The sequence below is a fragment of the Podarcis muralis genome, chromosome 10 (genome assembly GCF_964188315.1).
Source record: "Podarcis muralis chromosome 10, rPodMur119.hap1.1, whole genome shotgun sequence".
NCBI classification, from domain to species: Eukaryota; Metazoa; Chordata; class Lepidosauria; order Squamata; family Lacertidae; genus Podarcis; species Podarcis muralis.
Window position 1 is genome coordinate 60,629,190 of NC_135664.1, and position 16,103 is coordinate 60,645,292.

The window sequence follows — 16,103 nt, forward strand, 5'->3', positions numbered from 1 at the left end:
GGTCACAACAACTGGGCCTGTGGTTTTCTTAATACAGTACTGTACTGGTGCAGTCTACCAAATTCTCCCCAAAACAATTACAAGTTTAAGGGGATCTTCCCAAGGCACCTAGGCTAGAGCCCACGATTAACATAATACAATGCTGGCTCTTGCGATGCTGCCACTGGAGGAAAGATGTTATTAAAATATAAGTTATGCCTGTGCTGTGAAAGTTCTTTAAGTGGTCTGCTGAGGCCGCCAGTCATTTTCAAGCGGTCTGTGAACAAACGTTTGAGAATCGCTGCCTTAGCCGGGCAACCTCCTTAATCTGCTCTGGGTTGTGCCTCCCGGATTCAAGAACCAGACTTTTTTAAACTTCAAGATTTGGCACCCATTTATAAATAAATGTGTGTAAGATTGAGCTGTTGCTGCTGCATATCCTTCCTGTTAGCTAATGCAACCCTGGCTTAAAACCACTTTCACTACAGGCAGAACTCCAGACCCTCCAGGTGTCTCTATTTTCCAGGGACAGTCCCGGATTTACAGAAGCCATCCCAGTTTCTGATTTCACCCCACTTTTCCTTAGGACATCCCTATTTTCATTCGAGAAACATTGGAGGGTTTGGAGTTATCTGACCCCTAAGCCACCTGAAAGCAGCATCGTGTAGGGAATTTTTTCAATGTTTAATGTTTAGTTATGTTGGAAGCCACCCAGGATGGCTAGGGCAACCTAGTCAGATGGGTGGAGTATAATAATAATAATAATAATAATAATAATAATAATAATAATGGCTCTATTTTCATTGAAGATATGTTGGAGGGCATGGAACTCTGTGTTTAATGGAATCCACGTTCCCTGACTTGACAACCTCTCACCAATTTTAGCCAAACAATGCCCATTGTAGGCCTCTGTGCAACTCAACCACAGATGCTACTACACTCACTGCCTCCACTTAGTGCAGCAAAACATGCATATGTCAGTCAGATGGCTAATATGGTAAACGGCATCAGCTTTGGATTTTGAGGGGCTCTGTGCAAGCTGCCCTCAGTCCCCTCTCAGCACTGACTGGGACCCCAGTAGTGGTGGTTCCTCAGCCTTTAGCATGTTCACCACCTCCATCACATGCTTCCGAGCTCACCTAGCTCCATGCTTGCTTGTGGACTTACCTGGCGGTGGTCCTTTCATGGGCCAGGAGCCATTCAGCACACGGCAGCTGTTAGATAAGCAGCAGGAGGTTGCTGGGAGTAGCTGCCAGCCTTCCGTTCACACGTGCAAGCAGGCTTACATTCTTTTATATACCACTGATATTAAGAAAAATAGCTCGCGGCAGTGAATGGCATAAAATCAACAATAAAATTATGTCAGTGGAACAAGCTCATTGTTGCCAGGTAAGCACGCTTGACCCACACGACCCGGAAGCTGTACGCCAGCTCCCTCGGCCAATAAAGCGAGATGAGCGCTGCAACCCCAGAGTCGGCCACGACTGGACCTAAAGGTTAGGGGTCCCTTTACCTTTATGCACCCTTGAAAACAGGGTGGGAAGGTGGTGGCAGCACAACCACCAGGGGGCAGCAGGTGAGGGGGCACAGAGGTGGGTCACCCAGGCAAGGGGTCAGCCCAGGATGTTGGGTGCAGGCTCCAGGCCTGAATCTAAGGGCTGTCCCAGCAGAATATGGCAGGAAGCATGAGAGCCAAGCTGGGGAATTGGAGCAGTGGTGATGGAAGAAAGAACTCAATGTAAGGAAAGTATTAGGGGCTATTTCAACCCTGCTACTTTCTGCTGCTGGAAACCCAGTTGAAAGGGGGTCATGTTACATTGGCTCCTTTCAACACGGCTGCCAAAATTGAAAGACTTCTGGAAGCAACGCTTTAATATACTTCAACACTTTTCGAAAGCGGCACTCTGGGCTCTAGGCAGGAGCGCATTGCAATAAAAGAGTCGGCTGTAACACTTTTGACGACTGAATCGCCAGGCTAAAGGGAACAAAACCCATCTTTTCAGATTATCGTTATTTTAACAGCACAGTGGGAAATAACCTCCTGAAATCTTGACCGTTTATGATAGCAATAGCCAGACTTGTTGGGGAGCTCAAGTGTGCTGATTCCTATAGAGGCCTCTGTGTTGGTCACACCATAAACTTCTTGGGTACCTAATAAACTTGGGAGGGATACAGGGGTGGGGATCAGAGCTTTCAGATGTTCCTCTACATCACAGACAGGGAGCTTTTTTTTTAATGTAAAGGACTTTATCCCCCTTTTTCTCTTTCTGACACCCCTTTCTCTCTCCCCCGCCCCATGCAGCTGATCTGAACTGTTTGCTTGGAGATGGCTTTTCCCTGCTCCTTCTCTCGTCACTACATCAACTTCTGCTTTTCCCCACAGAAGGTGGGTGCAAAGCCAGGCTGGTTAGAGGGTCAGCTGGAGAGGGTATGTGTGATAACCCCAAGGGCCAGATGAAGGGGCCTGAAGGGCCACATTTGACCTCCAGGCGTGAGATTCCCCATATCTGAGGCAGATTGAGGCAGTTGCCTCAAGGCAGTTGATTTGGGGTGCCCCACGAAAGGACAGCACACTTTTATTCATTTAATTGGTTGTTGTTGTGCTTTTATTGCCAGGGACAGGGAGAGGCACTTGGGATATTTTCTGCCTCAGGCACCAAAGCAACTTGACCACCCTTAGGTACTTTGTGCCTCGACTGGCCGGCAGAAAAATGTCTTGGACCTGTTCTATAAGGAAATTCAGATGCTTGTATATTCCAGCCCTTGCACAAATCAAGCTCCACCTAACTTGGAATCAGCTCCAATACCGAGCTCATATTGTAGACAAATACAGCTTTTGATCAGCACAAATGGGGCTTGTCAACCCCAGTAATAAGTAATAAGCTAAGGTGCACCACCATGGGATGCAGGTGGCGCTATGGGTTAAACCACAGAGCCTAGGACTTGCTGATCAGAAGGTCGGCGGTTCGAATCCCCGTGACGGGGTGAGCTCCCGTTGCTCGGTCCCTGCTCCTGCCAACCTAGCAGTTCGAAAGCATGTCAAAGTGCAAGTAGATAAATAGGTACTGCTCCGGCGGGAAGGTAAATGGCGTTTCTGTGCGCTGCTCTGGTTCGCCAGAAGTGGCTTAGTTGTGCTGGCCACATGACCCGGAAGCTGTATGCTGGCTCCCTTGGCCAATAAAGCGAGATGAGCGCCACAACCCCAGAGTCGGTCACGACTGGAACTAATGGTCAGGGGTCCCTTTACCTTTACTTTAAGGTGCACCACTACCAGTTGTGACCTGCCAAAGAGGTTTCTTTATAGCCCGTTCCAATTAAAGTAGAAATGGATCCACCAGTTAGGAAGCAGAACAAGAAAAAAGCCAAACCTTTGTGAAAGAAATGAGTATTATTTCCTGTCTAATTCTGCAGGGCTTACAAACATAGATACACAGCCAAGCGTATAGTGTGTCATTTACATACAATCTCTTGGTAACTGATATTTTTTATTTTATTTTATTTTATTTTTTGCATTTTCACTTTTCTGTACTACTTTGGGGAGGCTTTAGGAACCGAAAAGCGGCATAAAAATAAACTTTTAACATAACGTAATAAATCCAGTTGAGCCTACCAACTCGTTGAAGAGTTTCCGCTAGCTGAGTTTACAAAGATATCCTACTAAAATGTAGGCATTATAAAGGTTCAGGAAAAGTGACACAAGGAAAGAGGCAGTTTTGTTCTTAAGAAAAATTGACCATGCATTAATATAGTGAAACGTGTGAAATCCATCTCATACCCTCCATAGGTTGACAGCCAGATACATAGCATTCTCCTAACCCAGAGACGGCCTTCTGTGTTATGTAGATATGCAGATAGCAACAGGCCACTTTGCCAACAATGAGCAAGTTAGACCACCTTCTCCAACTAGGTACTGTTTGGGGCTGCTGGGAATTGTGGTCCAAAACATCCTGGTGGTGGGAAGGCTGATGCAGTCACTTGCTAAGCTGCCCACTTGCAATAGGCCAGTAAGTACACTGGAGGAATTAGGTGACAATTCCTCTGCTTTCTTAGATTATGGTTGGGTTTAGACATCCGGCAGAAAGGGTGGATGTTCTTGATCAATGCTATAAGAATCGGCAACATGCAGATTAACGCTGTGTACACACTAACCAGGCCTGGCCCACCCATGAGATGAGGTGAAGTCCTACCGTCTCTGCCCCTGGTGGAGAAGCTCTGGCCTCGGTGCTGATTTCCAGCAAGGTATTGTGAGACCTGATCAAAATCTCATGAGATCTTGCCAGACTTCAGCAAGATCTTGCTGGAAATCAGCACTGATGTTGTCTCCACTTCTCATTCTTGCTCATCCTCAACATGCTCAACCATTTTCACTCATTCTCAACATGCCTTCAAACTAGACTGATTCTAGAGCCTGCTGTCCACAAGAGTGGGTGTGGTTACTCAGTACAGATTTGAAAACCCTCCCCTCGATTAGGTTAGCCACACCTTTTCCTCCCTGCACATCCACCAAGGTGAATGAAGGAGGAAGCGATGATTCCCTTCTTGTTATACATCCTTCATCAAAGCCATTGAGTAGGTGTGGATGAAACCCCCACTGCTGGGACCACCTACATCTGCTTTCAAATGGGGGCAATGCAGAATCAACTTGCAAGGAGCTTTTATTTTCTGAATGAAACCAGTTTCTCAAGAAGCACTTTTGAGGGGCCAAAAATAAATAAAAATGCACTAGATTTAGCATGTGTGTGCGTGGACTACGTAGGAAAAAACCAAATACTGCATTCCTTTGATTCTAGAATAAAATGTTGTGTGTACACAGCCTAAGTTGCCAGTGGTAAAAGACCCAATAAAAGAATATATCACCCAGTAAAACTGGACTGGAGACTCATTTACCTATTGGCCAGTGATAAGTCATCAAATAATAGTGAGAGGTGAACATGCTGTGTTGTAGGGGAAGCAGTAAGCGATCTGGTACATTCTCTAAGTGACCCTGTGAATTTATTATTTAAAAAAATATTCAATTTGGTAATTGCTCCAACTCCAGAAACCTGCTTTGCTTCTCTTAATTTCAGGAAGAGTAATGTGATGGTTTGGGGGGTTTAGGGAAGAGCAAAGCTTTCACCATCTTGTTGATTGCCTACAATCCGGCCTTCTCACCCCACCTCAGTTGAGATGTTCTATATTAACGAAACAAGCGAAATATTTTAGCTGCTGATTTTGGTGAGCATCTTGTTGATTGCTTGCTTGACGTGAGTGGTGGAGCTCCGTCTCCGGGTCTTGCCCTGGACCATCTTCCGGCGCCGCACTTCCCGGCAAAGCTCATAAAAGGCCTCCATGATGTTGCCTTCCCCTGTACAAGCAGAGCACTCGTAAAATGCACAGGCTAGATCGGTGGCCAGCTTTTCCCCTTCTTCGGTGCTGACCTGCCTCGAGTGGTCCAGGTCTGCTTTGTTTCCAACTAGGATCAAGGTAACATTCTTGGGTTTTTTAACTTCGTCTAGCAAGTTCTTAAGGGGCAGGACTTCTTCAAAGCTCCCTCTGTCGGTGATGTCATAGACCAGCACAAAGCCCTCGCCCCATCGCACATGGCCTTCCTTCTGAATGACATCCTCCTGTTTTGAAAGAAAGAGGCAGGAAGAATGGGTGTGGTCAAAAGACACAATCAAGGGGGTTTTTGGGACCCGTATTTTGGACTGCAGAGGACTATGTTCTGATTTAGTGTTGCTGTGCTATGGCTTTTGTTTACGATCTATAAAAAGTGTCCATTCTCCAGGGCCAGGCACTAAATGTGCAAGCCCTAGAGCAGCAATACTAGCAGAAAGCATTATTACCCTGCATTCCTTCAATGGTTTCATGGTACTTTGATGCTACGTTCAAATAAAGAAGGCAGCATGAAAAATAGCAGCAGTAGTAAAACAGGGACTTCTAACCGTGTGTGTGTGTGTGTGTGTCCCGATTTCTGGTCCATTTAGATCACCCTAAATGCCCTCTTATGCAATGGAGACCTATTTTGTGTTCTCATTTTGAAATTTTATGTTGTGAACTGCCCTGTGATTTTCAGATGAAGGGCAGTATACAAATTTAATAATAGTAGTAGTAGTAGTAGTAGTAGTAGTAGTAATAATAATAATAATAATAATAATAATAATAATAATAATAATACAATTACAGGCAAGGAAAATAAGATGTCACCTCCCTACCCATTTGGCCCGTTGTCTTTTGGCATGTCTCCTTTTGCCTCTTGAATGCTTTTAACGTCTATCGTTCGGCTTAGCAATGCTTCACAACCTTCCTCTGAAGTTACTTACAGTTCTCTGGCATTTGGTTTCTATTGTAGGGATCTGTAGAGTTCTGACTCACCTGCCCAGCTGTGTCTAGTATTTCCATAGAAACAACTTCATCGTCAATTGTGGCCTGATGACGGTAAGTGGACTCTTAAAAGAAACATGAGAGAGAGAGAGAGAAATTAAATTAAAACTCAAAAAGCAAACAGTTTTAGGTGCAGCCGCTCACAACATATCTCTATATATCTGAGTGGGCCGCAGAAGCCCTCCCCCCCCTCTCTATTCTGACAGATATGGCCTATGATCCCAACCAGCGTGAGACAGTGTGGTGTACCTGCTAGATTGTTGAAGTAGGAATGGTCGCCATCTCTCAGCCTAACCGACCTTGTGAGGATAACATGAGGAGGGGTGAACCATATATGCCCCTTTTTGCTCCTTGGAGGAAAGGTGGACTAGAGATTTAATAATAACTACAAAAGCTGGATCAGGAAGTCATGGATGCTCTGAACCCAGACTCTGGCTCTAAACCTGAGCTGGAGCCTGTTGGTTGAATCCCCTTGAGCCAGAGACCCCCAAACTGGGTTTCAGAAGACGGCAACCCTCCCCTCCCCCTGAGCCAAGTTCTGCTGACAAACCAACCTGCTTTATACCAGGGGTCTCACTGCTCCCAACATCTGTTCACCAACACAGGCAATGCATAAAGTGGGGAGCTGATGGGGTGTTATGCTCCAGGCAACCGGTCTACCCCTTTAAGAGTCTCCACTCTTCAGAAAGAGGGTGGAGCTTGGGAGGGGTGGCCTGACTCAAGAAGGATAAAAGGTCCCACACCTTTCCACCATTTTGAGAATTCAGATCCTTCACATAATTAGAGGAGGAGAGCAGAGGGTGGCGGTGCTGTGGTGCTGTGTGTGGCGGTCAGCTCAGCGGGATCCCACCTTTGTCGCCAGTGAAATATACTTGGAGTCGACAGTGGATTTCATGCTCTTTATTCAGCCCATAGTGGTGAGGAGGAATGGAAGTTCCCCCAGAATGTCTGCCTTATATGCATTATTTACACAATGGACCCCACGTGATTGGTTAATTCCGGGATTCTCTTGTAGGCCAATCAGGTTGCGGATTCCCTTTCACCTGGAGCTGGATCTGGTGGCTCCTGTGGACCAATCAGACTGCTGCATTCTGGATCCTATTGTTCTAGGACCAATCAGACTGCTGCCTTTTGGATCCAATTCAACTCAGTACATAAAAACCAGCATGCTAGATCTGTCTTTTGTCTCCCTGCCCCCATGGCTCCTCGTGAGCTGGAAGACTGAATGTCTGCCATGTTTAAGAGCAACAGACTTAGGGCTAGGGCGACCCATATTTTAAGTCCACACTCAGCCATGAGAAGTTCACCAGGTACAAACTCTCCATGTAACCTCCCTCACAGGGATGTTGTGAGGTTAAAAGGAAGGAGCAAGACGCCTTGGAGAAAGGGCAGAATATAGATGTAAAAATTCATAGCCACAAAACATGATGTTAATCCATTTTACATGCTACTGGCATAACCTTGGATCTTTTCCCACCGTCATTAATCCGATGGCTGGTTTGTTATTTGGCTCTCTTTCCTGTCATGTTCTGTTCCCTGACTGGATTGAAAGCCAAGATTTTGAGATATGTAAAACTCACGCTTTAAATATTTAGATCCATGCTTGAGATATTAGTTTGGTTCAGCTTTCATTTAAAAACAACAACAATGGGGGCTACGGAATATTGGCAGAGCCAGGCACTTTCATTCCTTCCCACCCCATGTTGCCCAATTCAATTTACTTTTAAATTGCCAGAGACACAAAGTTCTTATAAAGGAGATGTAGCGAGAAGGGAAAAAAGAGAAAGCAGATTGGGAAAAAAAAACTCCCCTGGGCTGATTTGTGCCACAGAGTTAATGAGAACGCTAGAAAACATGGAATCAGAATGTAGAGTCTCTGGTGTTAGGTGGAACTCATATACCCACTACACAAACTCCTAACTCAGGAACGGGAAACCTCAGGCATGTGGGGCCAAATGCTTTTCTGAGTGGCCCTCAGGACTCTTCCCAGACCCCACCCCTTCTCCCCAGGCCATATCCCTCACCAGCCTTGCTTTGCACCCTCCCTGAGTGTTTTTATCACACTGTGATGTGTCCTTGAACTCTGTTGGTGCCTCTTACTTGCCTGGATGGAGGACAGAGAAGGACGTGTGAGATGTGTGTGTAGAAACTAGCCTACTATTCAAAAGTAAAATTTACATATTGTTGTGGACTGGCTGGATGCAGAGGAATGGGGGGGGGCACCAGCTGGGGAACCCCCAAGTGAAGAAGGCTCAGAGCCCAGAAATTGGTGGTGGGATGGCGATGTGGGGACAGAGGGAGAAAACTAGGGGAGAAGTGTCAGAAGCTGCGAGGTAAAAGAGCTTAGTGAGCTAGGCGAGTCTGTGGGAAAGAGAACTCCAGAATCAGAATCAGAAATCTAGAATCAGAAAGAAGGCCAAGAAGCAGAGATGAATCAGGCTGGTGAAGAAGCCATGGTGTCTCCCCCTCCTGCTGCAACAATCCCCCCTCCCTTTGATCTCCTATGACCAGGAGAGGTATGAAGAAGGAGAAGCAAAGGCAGGCGTGTTGGCGTACCCTCAGATTGCTTGGGAATGACCCAGAAGAATAAGAGACTTAGGCAGCTTTGGGAAGGCAGGGACCTTCAGTCTCAGCAACTCCTTCCTAAGACCAAAACCTACCACAGGAGAGTTGCTGTGCTCATTAAGCCAGGGACCCTTGAGCAGACCTTGTTTCTTCTAATAAAGAGTTAACTTCACTTACCCCGTGTGATTTATTGCTGGCTCACTCCTGACACATACTTTACTCTGCCCACTGTTGCCTCTGGCCCCACCCACCACTTTCATGTGGCCCCCAAAAGGTTGCCCAGGAGGAAAAGGTACACTATCCTGCCTAACACTTTGGTGGTGGGCTCTCCTATGGGGGCTTGCTTGAGGTGGGCAGAGCTGTGGGAGAGAACATGAGAGGGAGAAGTGGTAGTTCTGCCCACATGGGTTGTGGCTCCACCCACCATTGGCTCCGCCCCTTCATTGACTTCCTGAGAGTCACTGGCCCTCCCTAGGAAAGAAGCTTCCTACACACCCCTGTAGGAAACCATGTACTGTGGACACTACTCACTGGAAATTTCAGACAAAAAAGAGCAGGAAACTCCCTGCCCCACAATAAAATTCATTTTTATTTAATTGCTTGGGGCACAAACCATGGCTCAACATATTGCAGCGCATTGCCTTGCATTATTTAGTCCCTCATGGCATCTGGGGATATAGGATGGATGGGAAAATCTATCTGGGAGCCCAGATTTTAGTTCTGCTGCACAAATGATGTGGAAGAAGAGCCCAAAGCCCAATCCATCCACGTCAGTGGAGAGGAGAGAAGGGAGCTGGCAACAGAAGGCACATTAAATTTGTATGAAGTTGAGTGACTTGAATATTCCGCTCTCCGTTTTGGCAACTGGAAATAATGTCTTTGCGGGGCAGGTACCTGTTAAGGTAGCCTTGAGAATGGTAACACACTATGATGCTCTTTAGCTGTGAAAATCTGGATAAGAAAACAGCTCCCCAAACAAGGCATGCCACTAATTAAACAGGGGACAGACTACAGAACTCTGATACAGAATCCAGTGCCACCTTCTCCTTGGGAGAATAGCAATGCCACCTTTCTTCACTATCCCCCTCAAAGAGTATCAGCAATTTTTGATGAGTTCATTTTGCACAAGGTTGCTGCTTCTAGACAGGCGCTATTTTGCAGGTGGAATTCAACTGCCGACTGGCAAATGCAATTTGTGCAGTTGAAGAAGTGGATCGGGCACTCTTGCACAACAAACTTTCATTTAAAACCCCAAAAAACCTTGTGGACTTAGTTCAGTAAGGAAATTGAAAGGGGAAAATGCACTGGAAAGAGCAGGATAAGGATTGCTTGGGATAATACCATATAACCTCTCCACGAACTAATCCCAATGAAGGCTCAGTAAACAGCACCTTCTCCACAAACAGAGCTTGGGAAATGGCATTAACTGTTAAAGTGCTATAGGATTTGTAGTTCTGTGAGGGGAATAGGGGTCTCCTAACAGGCACTGTGGGTTAAACCACAGAGCCTAGGGCTTGCCGTTCAGAAGGCTGGCGGTTCGAATCCCTGCAACGGGGTGAGCTCCCATTGCTTGGTCCCTGCTCCTGCCAACCTAGCAGTTCGAAAGCACGTCAAAGTGCAAGCAGATAAATAGGTACCGCTCCGGCAGGAAGGTAAACGGCGTTTCCGTGTGCTGCTCTGGTTCGCCAGAAGCAGCTTAGTCATGCTGGCCACATGACCAGAAGCTGTACTCTGGCTCCCTTGGCCAATAAAGCGAGATGAGTGCAGCAACCCCAGATTCGGCCATGACTGGACCTAATGGTCAGGGGTCCCTTTACCTTTAACAACTTTCAGCACCCTTAATGAACTACAGCTCCCAGGATTCTTTGGGGCAGGGGGGCAGGAGACATGGCTGCTTAAATTGGTATGATGCCACTTTAAACACACAGTGCGTGTAAGAGCCATTAATGTTCATGTGACCTATCTATATTCGAAAGGTCATTGAGCTAAGCATTATGGTAAGTAACTCCATACTTACACACTGGTGTAAAAGATTTTAGAGAGCAATCCTATGTTTAAAAGCCAACCCGCCTATTCCTTTCCCCTCCAGTGGTTTTTAGAAATAAAATGTCCAAGTCATCTGTGCTGGCAAGAGCCCCAAACATCTCCCCCCCGCCCCAACACCACAAGTCATACCCATTCTGTGTATCTCATTGCCTGACATAACTGCTCAAAGGCCACAAGGGAGCATTTAGAAGGTAGTAGTGGTGGGGAGAAAGATGTTCCAAAAGCACTGTTAAGAATGAACAGCTTCATTGGCAAGAGAGCCATTTATTTGATTTTGCACGGGCTTGTTTTTAGAGGACCTGGCAGCCGTCCACAGATCATTTAAATTGTCCTTGGTCTGCAGAGTATGCGACTGCAATGCCATATGCTGGAGTTGAAATGGGTTGCCAGAAAAAGGATCACACAAATTCTGACTTTGCATGAATGCTCCACATTTGGAGAAGACCACAATGTGAAGGCCGGATCATTTGGGTTTTTTAGAAGAGCTTGGAGAATTTGAATCAACAAGAAAAGACCTTTCAAGAAGCCAAGATTCTCCCCACCCCCCAAAAAACCTTGGGAATGCTTAATGGACTGGTTTTGTATCGTGCTCCAAATCTAACTTTAATTGCCTTGTTGGGGGTTGAATCAGATCCAAGTCTTATTGCCTGGTGTATTGGCAGAGAAGAGTGCTCTTAACAGTGCATGGCTTGGCTATTCTGCACAGCTATCAGAGCGGTTTTCATTACACCTTCAGCCTGAGGTACTGCTAGTGCCGTGACCTTTGGACGTTTGTATACTCTACTCTTTAGGGGGGAAATGAGCAAAACCCTGTGCCAAGCCAACTCGAAAACCACGTCAACAAATGCCGAATTCTTCACAATTTATATAAACACACCCACGTTCGCATAAACTAGGGGTGGGCTGAATTTCCTGCTCCATTTTTGTAGGACCATTCTGCCACCACCTGCAAAAATAGATAGGGAATTGCTTTTTTTTTGGGGGGGGGGTGTTCAAAATCCTAAAAGAAGGCTTTTATTTATCTTTTATTTCATTTAGCAAAATGTGTATGTCGCTTGCTTGCAGCAGAACTTCCAAGGGGCTTGCGAGAAATATCAAAATCATCAATAAAAACGTTTTTTATTACAGTGGTACCTCGAGTTACAAACGCTTCGGGTTACAAACACCACTAACCTGGAAGAGTTACCTCGAGTTGAGAACTTTGCCCCAGGATGAGAACAGAAATCGTGTGCCGGCGGTGCAACGGCAGCAAGAGGCCCCATTAGTGAAAGCACGCCTCTAGTCAAGAACAGTTTCAGGTTAAGAACGGACCTCCGGAATGAAAAAAGTTCGTAACTAGAGGTACCACTGTAATAGTAAAACGCATCAACATTGATGGGTCTGGATAAACCTGCCTAAGCAAAAATGTTTCAGGTGCTGAAAAACTTGCAGTGAAGGAACCTGCCTGATGTCACTAGGCAGAAAGTTCCAGTTCAAACTTTACCAGAAATGGTCTGACCATGACAAGGGAATGTATTGCACCCCCCAAAACTTGGGTTCAGCCCTCATATCACTACATCAAGAGTATGCCCTACCTGGTGCATTGGATCAATGACCATTGGGTTTTTTGGGGGGAGGGGAGGGGTTATCATTGCAATAACAATGCTAGGGTTGTTCCCTTGCTGATCTTGAAAGTGACTGGACGTTAGAAGGTTGTGGAGTGGGAGAGGTACTATAAATCAGTCAAGTACTATAAATCTCTTTCCAACCGGCTCTGCGGCATTCCATGGTTACAGGCAACAGAATAGAACAGGCACAGGCAAACTCGGCCCTCCAGATGTTTTGGGACTACAACTCCCATCATCCCTAGCTAACAGGACCAGTCGTCAGGGATGATGGGAGTTGTAGTCCCAAAACATCTGGAGGGCCGAGTTTGCCCATGCCTGGAATAGAACTTACCAAGAGTAGGATCGTACTCCCATATGAACCGTTTGGTCAGAAAACGCACCACAAGAGCTATGGAGAAAGAAACAAATGAAGTTAGATTCAGAGGAGTACAAATCTTTTGTTCAGGGACATTCTCTAGGTGAAGAGCCTGCAGCTTCTGGATGCTACTGGACTACAGCTTCCATCGTCCTTCACCACTGACGATATTTGGAAAAGGCCACAGGTTCCTTATCCATATTCTAGACAGCTGCTGTTTTTGAGGGCTGTATGGAACAATAAAAACCTTATTGACCTGGGCAGTCTCTCCTGCAAGGCAGAGCAGATTCACACAACCAAACTAGCATGTTGAGAATTTGGCATGAATGGATTCCACACTGAATTCAGCATATAAGGGGGCCTCAGTCTCTTAGCTACAACACTGCAGCTCTGTACAAGAGTCTCATAAGATGGGGACATTCAAGCAGGATTTCTTCGTTATTTACTGTCATGTAACATCAGGTGCCCTAGGTACAGAAAGTGCTCGAATATTGACCTTTGATTGCAGTGAGCGTAATTTGGGGAAGTAAATTCAGTCAGTCTGAGGGCCATATTGCATCATGGGGATCCTTTCAGGGGCCGCACCCCAGTGGTGTGGTCAGGGGCAAAAGTTAGGGTTTTTTTTATACACACATACACACTTCTACTACACAAAAAAACTGCATTTTTTCAACCACGCTCCATCAATTAATGAAAAGAGAAATGGAATACAGAAAAAAAAAATGTCCAAAGGGAGAAGAAAAATAAAATTAGTGATATTCTCATGGGTATGGTGCAGTGTTTTGTTGTATTAACTTTGCATTCAAGGGGCGTCAAGGGGTCTTTAGGGTGTGCCATTTTTTGCATTCAGCAAATCATTTCTCTGGAGGGCTGCACTCTGCAACCCTCCTGGTGCTTGTCTTTCCTGAAAAATGAATGCCATTCCCAGCTGAGCTTTCCTGCAAGCCCAAGAAGGTGGGGAGGTTGTCTGCTGTCTGCCTAGCTGAACAGCTGTTCAGTCTTATTTATTTAAGTGAAGTCTTAAAAAAAAAAGCTTTTAAAGAAATCAGTGTAGCAATGTATTTTTTAATTCAATTAACAAGCAAGAGTTTTTTTATTTAGCATGCTGCTTTTTCAGTTTTCTATGTTCACCCAAGCTTCAAAATGCTGAAAGATCAGCAACATTTGGATCCTTCTCTCTCTGTTTAGCATACAAGGAAGAATGATAGTTCATAGCCACACCATATGTTTAAAGCACTCTTATACCACTAACAGTGTATAATGTATTTCCATAAAAACCAATTTGATTTACACGGTGCCATGGAGTACACATGAAAGGTTTTATGAAACAAAGGCTAACATAACTTTTTATTAGCTATTTGCAATGGTTCATCATTATCGTTGGTTTTTTTTAAAGGCACATATTTGCTTTCTGGGTTTGGCTAGAATCAGAGGCACAACCACAAAACTCTTAAGAAAAATGTTTTTCCTTGTGGTATAAACTACCCATCCATTAGCAGGATGGGCTGCTAAATCTTGTGAGAACATCTGCTTCGCTGAATGGATCGGAAGTCTGGAGAAGTTCAGGTAAACACCCTTGACGTTATAATTCGGTGTACATCAAACCTCCCAACATGCTGTGGTTTCTGTAGCGCTCCAGCTAAACGCCATGGCAATAAGATGAACAAAATGTTAAGTTTAGGATCCACATTTTGTTCTGTATTGTGACCTTTCCATTCCTCTGATCTCCAAATGGGGGCACTTGGCAAGTCCTTCTCTTAATGGTGTGTATGGAAGATACATTTTAAAAGCATTTTGGAAACCAGCTGCATCTAGCTGCATGCTTGGGCCATTTCCTCTTACACTTCCTTGGCTAACAGAAATATGGATGGAGGTTACATAAACATGTGCGGGACATATGGCTTTCTGAAAATGTCCTCAAAGGCATTTTTGAAGTACAGTGGTACCTCGGGTTGCAGATGCTTCAGGTTACAGACTCCGCTAACCCATAAATAGTACCTCGGGTTAAGAACTTTGCTTCAGGATGAGAACAGAAATCGTGCGGCGGCAGGAGGCCCCATTAGCTAAAGTGGTACCTCAGGTTAAGAACAGTTTCAGGTTAAGAACAGACCTCCAGAACGAATTAAGTTCTTAACCTGAGGTACCGCTGTAGAGGGTGCCTTCTTTCTGCTCAATGTTTGCAAGATGTAAAATGGGCCCAGGCAACTGCCCTTACAGCAGGCATCCCCAACCTTCAGCCCTCCAGATGTTTTGGACTTCAATTCCCATCATCCCTGACCACTGGTCCTGTTAGCTAGGAATCATGGGAGTTGTAGGCCAAAACATCTGGAGGGCCACAGGTTGGGGATGCCTGACTTACACCCAGGGCGGCCCATCCTGTTTTGCCACCTAAGGTGAAAGGGGAATGTGCCACCTTGCTCCCCCGCTCCTTGCTCTTACGTGGGGAGCCAAAGAGGCAGTGCCCCTCTGGGTGGAAAGTGGAACCGCAGCTCTGCCAGTGGGGCAGATGGGGTGCCAACCTTTTGGCTTCTGCCACGAGATGCCTATTTAACCCCACCTCACAGGCAGGGTTACTTATAGCTAGACATGAGAGAATATGTCAATTTTGGTTTCTCTCAGTTTCTAATCTTTTTTCTAAACTTAAGTTTAGTTTTCCGCATTTACTCAGCAGTTTGCGATTTTTTAAAAAAGGAATTCGCATGAAAATTCACCAGTATTTTTTATGTGAATTTCTTGTAAGAGACCCATGGTGTGTGCAACTTTGTCAAATATAAACCTTTTGGCAAAGCAACTTTCCCCAAAAGCAATGCAAGTTTGTACATTATAATGGACTAATATACACACATTTTAGTATAGCACATATAGGCATTTTGGTACACAGTGCTTTGCTGGAGATCCGCACTGCAAAATTTTGGTTAAATGCATATTTTGAAGGATGGCTGTATTTCAGCCCATGCACTGTATCAAAACGTGTGAAAAAAGTAACTTTGCCTTTGGTGCAAACTGAATCAAATTTCTCCCTCATTCCTATTTACAGTAGGAATAGCCAAGACGGTGCTCTGCAGATGTTGTTGGAATCTGGCTCCCATCAGTCTCTGCTAGCATGGCGAATGGTCAGGAATGATGGGAGATTAGTCAGGGGCGGTTAGGAAGTACCCAGGAAGCCTGAGTCCCAGGTCCTTTTCGCA

At 45.5% G+C, this 16,103-nt stretch overlaps 1 protein-coding gene across 2 annotated transcripts in view; it reads right to left on the minus strand.

Annotated features, from left to right (window-relative positions):
* Positions 1 to 3,348: 3,348 nt before the first annotated feature.
* Positions 3,349 to 16,103, minus strand: part of RERG (RAS like estrogen regulated growth inhibitor) — an 88,956-nt gene continuing 76,201 nt past the window's right edge. The window contains exons 3-5 of one of the 2 annotated variants that reach the window (XM_028746147.2): positions 12,892 to 12,948; positions 6,334 to 6,407; positions 3,349 to 5,585 (exon numbers count right to left, since the gene is read on the minus strand). In XM_028746147.2, the coding sequence (XP_028601980.2) occupies positions 5,178 to 5,585; positions 6,334 to 6,407; positions 12,892 to 12,948 (539 nt within the window). In that variant the 3' untranslated portion in view covers positions 3,349 to 5,177. The remainder of the gene's footprint in view (positions 5,586 to 6,333; positions 6,408 to 12,891; positions 12,949 to 16,103) is intronic. The other variant, XM_028746148.2, reaches the window with a different exon arrangement.